The sequence below is a fragment of the Rutilus rutilus genome (genome assembly GCF_951802725.1).
Source record: "Rutilus rutilus genome assembly, chromosome: 15".
Lineage (NCBI taxonomy): Eukaryota > Metazoa > Chordata > Actinopteri > Cypriniformes > Leuciscidae > Rutilus > Rutilus rutilus.
In genome coordinates, this window is record NC_140220.1 from 37,493,670 (window position 1) to 37,500,505 (window position 6,836).

At 40.5% G+C, this 6,836-nt stretch overlaps 2 protein-coding genes across 3 annotated transcripts in view; both read right to left on the reverse strand.

The window, feature by feature from the left end:
- med23 (mediator complex subunit 23) overlaps window positions 1-2,295 on the reverse strand; it is a 57,975-nt gene extending 55,680 nt beyond the window's left edge. The window contains exons 1-6 of one of the 2 annotated variants that reach the window (XM_084432138.1): window positions 2,059-2,295; window positions 1,911-1,942; window positions 1,724-1,811; window positions 992-1,116; window positions 408-519; window positions 52-150 (exon numbers count right to left, since the gene is read on the reverse strand). In XM_084432138.1, the coding sequence (XP_084288264.1) occupies window positions 52-150; window positions 408-519; window positions 992-1,116; window positions 1,724-1,811; window positions 1,911-1,942; window positions 2,059-2,109 (507 nt within the window). In that variant the 5' untranslated portion in view covers window positions 2,110-2,295. The remainder of the gene's footprint in view (window positions 1-51; window positions 151-407; window positions 520-991; window positions 1,117-1,723; window positions 1,812-1,910; window positions 1,943-2,058) is intronic. The other variant, XM_084432137.1, reaches the window with a different exon arrangement.
- Window positions 1-6,836, reverse strand: part of LOC311304860 (dynein axonemal intermediate chain 1-like) — a 674,193-nt gene that overhangs the window by 552,099 nt on the left and 115,258 nt on the right. The window lies entirely within an intron of this gene.

A 6,836-nucleotide genomic window follows, 5' to 3' on the forward strand; every position in this document is an offset into this window, starting at 1 on the left:
TAATCACAACAGGAAACACTAGAGGACCGTGATCTGTGGATTCACACGTACTTCTCGAGCCGCTAGCAGCTGCTGAACCACAGCCGAGCTCACGAAGCTGGGGACGGTCTGGATCTTGTCCAACACGGCCTTCAGTAGATCCCTGACGCCCTGAAACACACACACACACACACACAGAGAGAGAGAGATTATGAAGAGGGGGAGAGCGCCCGTGGAGAAGCTTAGAGGAAAACTATGTAAAAATGAATTCATGCTTTTGATTTAAAACACATCAAACATTTGCTTAAAATGTGACTTGAATGTCAATCTATGAATTCATAAACACAAGTTTATGAATTCCCACAATACAAAATATCCCAGGTTTCAGTTTTCAGCAGAATCATGCAGATCTTCAGTTTGTCTCTCACCTTGTAGTCGACTCCTCCAATGATCTTGCGGATGAGTTTGAAGGTCAAAGCCCAGAGTTGAGTCCTCTCCCACTCCAGACTGTCCGAGCCGATCAGAGCCTGACACACCATTCTGCGGGAACACCGACACACAGTCACATGACCCGAAACTCTGGAGGTCTGTCACTCGACCCAAGCCCGACGGGAACTGTAAACTGTCCTAAGACTTCAGGTTTGGGTTGAGTTCTGGTTTGTAACTAATGAATAAAGGATTTACTACTACAAATGTGTAATGCGTAAACTCTCTTTCACACACACACACACACACAAGCAATGTGTTGTGGTTTCCAGGAGCTCTGGTTACATGCATACATACATAAATAACAATAAGATAATTGGAAGAACATAATAGTAAAGAATCAAATAGTAAGTTTAATTATTTCGATCTTATATACATCTAGATCGGAAGACTTTTGTACAGATGTGTACATTATGCACTGTAACTGTATAAATGGAAATATGTATTTTCATAGTAAGTATCTACCGATTTTAGTACACATGGATGACAAGCTCTGTGTGTGTGTGTGTGTGTGTGTGTGTGTGACCTGGGAGGCAGGAGGCTGGTCTCCACCGCCATGGCCAGACAGTCGTAGAGGAAGGCGATGCGTTTGGGGCTGTGCTGACCATGAATGAAGCGGACGATCCACTGCACACACTGATCATGTGACTCCTGCAGTGACAGCACACACACACATCACATTAAACACAATCTCTCTGCCGCATCTGTTCTAACTGGCCATCAAAATTACTTCATAGGGAAAAATTATACAATGCACACATTCCCACAGTTATTAACATCGTAAATCTTTGTTAATCTAAGTTTAAAGTCACCATGAAATCAAAATTGACAATTCTTATTTTCTTATTGAATGTTGCCGTGTTTATTCATGATTTATCAGTGCACATCATTAATGTGTTTAATTCATGCGTCTCGTTATCTTGAATCAGAATAAGTTCCTCTTGCAGCATCTCTTCTCTGATGACGAGGGCGGGGCAACCTGTCAATCACACGAGATCCACCAATAGCAGACCACAACCATCCAATCAATTCCCCACAGACACAATCAAGCCCCGCCCACATCTTCTTGTTCCTGAAGCGTTTCACTCGGATATATACACGACACAATAGGAGAGACAAGACTAGCGTAACTAGAGTTATTCTGATCCAAGATTACGAGACACATGATGTTAAAACAAAGATGTGCACAGATAAATCCTTCAGAACAGACACTGATCCCAGAGCAGGAGCAGGAGCTGATGGAGGAGTGTGAGCTGACCTGAGGCAGGCTGATCCAGTACTGTCTGAAGGCTCCTAAACAGCTCAGGAGTTTGTTCCTCTCATCCTCCGCACTGTCCATGAACATGCTGCACACACACACACACACACACACACACACACACAGCTGACTCTCATCCCTTCACTGGCTACAGATCAGAGCTAGTTTCACTTTATTATTTACTCACCCAGCAAACGCCTCTTCTATCACCTCAGTTTTCTGGTGTAAACAAAACATTTGAAGGTTTTTTAATTATTTATTCGTTTTATTAGATAATTGTCTGCTCATACAGTATTATATAATGGAACAATCTTTTAATGAATGAAATGACCCACCACTACATCCTCAAAAATACTCTGCAGCTGACTTTCCATCGGGACCGCCATGATCTGAGGAGCTCGTCGCAGGACAGCGCTTCATAAACTTACATGTCCATGTTATAGTGTGTGTGTGTGTGTGTGATTAATGAATTAGCGCCGAACTGACGCTCTGATGAACAACAGAAAACCAGCGCCAGTGTCCAGAAACACCGGAAACTCGAGCGCGCTGAAAACATTCCGGTATGAACACACAAGCACAGCGCGATGGTTCCGTCGGTTTCTGTTGAGCTTTCTCGGTCGAAAAAAAGTCAATAAACAGTGCATAAATTCGTACTGAAACGTTTATAAAGTCACGGACGTTACAAAAAGTACAACACTCGTTGCATAATTGCCTCTGTACAGATTTATGCATCAAACCAGGAGTTAAACGTACAATTTTCTTTTTTAAATTAAATGTTTCTCTAATGGTTGTGATTTGTTTGTTTTTTAACTACGCACAGTTTAGGAATAAAATGCCAAAGATTGTTTAGGCTAACTGAAATGTTTAATTAATTAATTAATTTAATAGCTAATTAGAGACGGTTTAACCTTTTTAGCTAAAATCTATTTTCGTTATAGACTCGTCTTATTATAATACTGTACAGGGTAACATTTATTTATTATTTTGAAGGACACTTCTTTTACTTTATTAGTTAGAAAATATTTCTGTTGTAAGGACCAAATCTTTTTCCAATTTAAATTTTTTAATAAATTATTACACGCTTGGTCACTATAAATAACGTATTACTACCAGTCGCTTCCGATACTGTAAACCTTTATTGTTGTGTGTTGCTGCACGGACGCACGCCAGTAGGTGTCGGTATATGTGAGTGTAACACTGGCCAGCGCAGATTCTCATCTGTGGGACTTAATGTTAATACACTGTCTATGGTTAATATTGCTACTGGAGAACTCCGTACGCACTAGTTTCCTGATTATCTAAGATAAAAAATAAAATAAAAAGAATTGTCAGATGCTGACATGAGAATTAAATCACAGAATTTAAATGACACTTTGGTGCTAAACAGTAGTGATAGAGATATCGAACATTAACGCATTAACCCAATAGCTACCGGTGCAAAATAAAACAGAAATTTCACAACAATTATGAAGTCTGGCGCTATAGTAGTTTTATGAATATACAGATATGTTTCAGCCGTCCTGACTGTTCGTTGTAGTCTCCTGAATCTGATTTGGTAGCTGATCTGAGCACAGGACAGACTCGATGACGGCTCAGCATCAGCTGGTGAAGGAAGAACACTATGTTCGCTATGGATCTATGTGAGCATGGGCGTCAGTGTGGGTCCAGAAGTGCTGGGTATCAATGACGCATTCATTTTATTTTCTCTTTCGCGCAGGTCATGTTCTGTAAGACGATGTCCTGTAGATTACTAATGTAAATAAATAAAAATGTATACAAAAATGTGATGATGTCTGACTCGTTTTATGAAGAAGAAAGCCTTAAGTTTTCAAAAAGCATTAGACACATGACCCACTATTCTGCTTCATAATTACCATGTTGACAATATGACATGATGTGGTTTAATGTACCTAAACAATGATTACCAAATTTTTCTCTCATATTGTTCCTCATAACCACTGAAAATTGTCAACAAATCTAACCCAAAGTCCAATTATTATTATTAAAAAAGTGGTGGGTACAAAATGACTCATGACGAAATCTGGTGGGTACGCGTCCCACCCACCGTCCCCACCGTCATCGACACCTATGTTTGTGAGAGTCCCACTTCAGGCCCTGAGAGATGGTGGTGCAGGAACCTGAATGACTCCACTGCTGTCACAGATGTTCACTGTTCATGATGTGGAGTGAGTGGGAATAATGCAGGGTGTTTCTCCTGCAGTCCACCATCATCTCCACTGTTTTAGATCCAGGTTGTTATAACTGCACCAGACGACCAGCTGCTCAACCTCCTGTCTTGTCACCGTCCTGGATGAGGCCGATGAGTGTGGTGTCGTCTGCAAACTGAAGAGTCTTTTGCAGTGCAGTCGTTCATGTACAGGGAGAAGAGCAGTGGAGAGAGCACACGTCCCCGAGGAGTGCCAGTGCTGATAGTGAGGGTGCTGGATGTGAGATTCCCAAGGCTGCTGATCCACTGAGATTGGGGATGGACGAGAGAGCTGGGTCAGTTTGGCTGAGAGAAGATCCGGCATGATGATAATGAAGGCCGGACTGAAGTCCACAAATAAGATCCTTGCGTAGGTCCCAGGTCTGTGGAGATGTTGCAGGATATAGTTGAGTCTCACGTTGACTGCATCATCCACAGACCGGTTGCTCGATAAGCAAACTGAAGAGGATCTGGTCGGGGTCCAGTGATGTCCTTCAGGTGTGCCGGCACCAGGCTCTCTAATGACTTCATGACCACAGACGTGAGAGCGACGGGTCTTCGTATTTTGAGCACTTCTTGCGTTGTTTTTGCCTCTTCACGATGACTCGCTTAATTTAGTCCTAATTTGTAAGTCGCTTTGGACAAAAGCGTCTGCTAAAATCTAAATGACTGAATGTAAATGTAAGATATGCATGAAGATTGGGGCCAGTTGGTCAGCACAGGCTGTGATATTTGTTGGGTAATATTGTTACACAACAAATTACTATTCTATTACTGGTATTTTAGATTGAAGGAATAAATTCATACAAACAAACAAACAGATCTGAAGCTAAACCAATATAACCACTGCTAGAGACCATTTACAGTCATTTGTGTAATTGGATCTTTGACTGAGTGACTGAGATAATGAACTTCCACTCGTCTGTAACTAATTGCTGTGAAATCGTTTCCTCTTATTTGCATGTAAGAGAGAGAGAGAGAATACAAGATCTTTTGTACTTCAGCAAGTGTTTTTACTTTCAGATCCCTGACAGGAGAACTACATGTGCTGTTATTATGACTGAATACAATGATGAGAACTAAGAAGGATCGCCCATAATAACCAAAATCACAGTCACATGACCTGAAACAGAGGGGCATTAACGCATTTTCAGCTCAGGTTTAGTCAGAGGGAAGTGTTTTGTGTGGAAAAGGGATGTTTTTTTTTTTATTATGACATACTGACAAGATGTTTTTATGTTAAATCTTATTATATTACTTGGTAAGTTTTATATACACAAATGTAAATGGTCTGAAAGGATTCCTAACATTTACCTATTTTAAGGCTGATATGAAGATTTACTTTGAAACATTGCAAGGACTCTCAAACCGCAAAGCAACCAGAACTATGGCCGTCTATACATTTTTTATTCCTATTCTTTTTTTTAATTATACATATATACCTCCTCTCCGATATGTCTTATTTTTCTTTTCTTTTCTTTCTTTCCTTAATGTGTGAATTGACTGTTTAGCATCTTTGATATAAATGTTACCTGTAATGTTCTTCATATATTATGATGCTCTGGATTCATTTTGAACTTTATATAGATAGATAGATAAACAAACGCTTAATAAACAAACTACATCTGGTCCAAAACGCAGCAGCTCCAGTTCTTACCAGAACCAGGAAGTATGACCATATTAGCCCGGTTCTGTCAACACTGCACTGGCTCCCTATTAAACATCGCATACATTTTTAAATATTGCTGATTACCTACAAAGCACTAAATGGTTTAGCTCCGCAGTATTTGAGCGAGCTCTTAACGCATTATACTCCTTCACGTCTATTGCAATCTCAAAATTCCGGCCAGTTGATAATACCTAGAATATCTAAATCGACTGCTGGCGGTGGATCCTTTTCCTATTTAGCACCAAAACTTTGGAACAGTCTTCCTACCATTGTCCGGGAAGCAGACACACTCTGTCAGTTCAAAGCTAGATTAAAGACACATCTCTTTGGCCTAGCATTCACATAATACATTATAGACTTCTATAATTCAATGTTAGGCTGCATAGATTAGGTCAGCCGGAACCGGGAACACTTCCCATAAATCCTGATGTACTCGTTACATCATGAGAAGAATGGCATCTACGCTAATTTTAGTGTCTTTGTTTATCCCGAGGTTTTCCCGCAGCCTGCCGGATCCAGGCCGTATCCAGATCTGATGAAGGACCTTCGCCTGGACCCGATGACAACGCAGTGCTGAAGTGCCAACTAGTCTCTCCCTATGGAGGATCCCTTTCCCACTCTACAGATAAAGCGTTGTCGGGAAATTCGTTTCGCATATCTACCCCGAAGTGACAAAATAAAATAAAATTCTGTATCAAAATTTATAAGGAAACACCAGTACTTTGTTTAGGCTTGATTTGTAGGGAATTACAAACCTGCGCACATATTCAAACGCACATAACTATAGAACCAGTTCTTAATGCGCATCTGAACGCCATCAGCGTTTCTCACAGGTTCGCGTTTAAAGTCTGTGTAGAGAGAATGGTGTCGTCTTAGCGGCCTCTAATTTAATGATCGTTGCGACGGAAGCGAATCAATCAAAACTAACTTTAGCTGTAAAATGACTTTATTAAAGAACCGCTATAAAGCTAAAACAATCTGTTACCATAAATTATACGCTTATCTCTGTAAAGCTGCTTTGAAACAATCTACATTGTTAAAAGCGCTATATAAATGAAGATGACTTGACTTGATAGATAGATATTGACATTGACAGAATCAGATTGTGAGTTCGTCACTCTCATTCATTCAGGTATGTAATGAAGTCTCACCAGTATAACCAGTCTGCTGTCATACCACACACACAGTGCTACTGAACTACCCTCGAGGGGGAAACAGCTCAATATGAATTCAGCTCG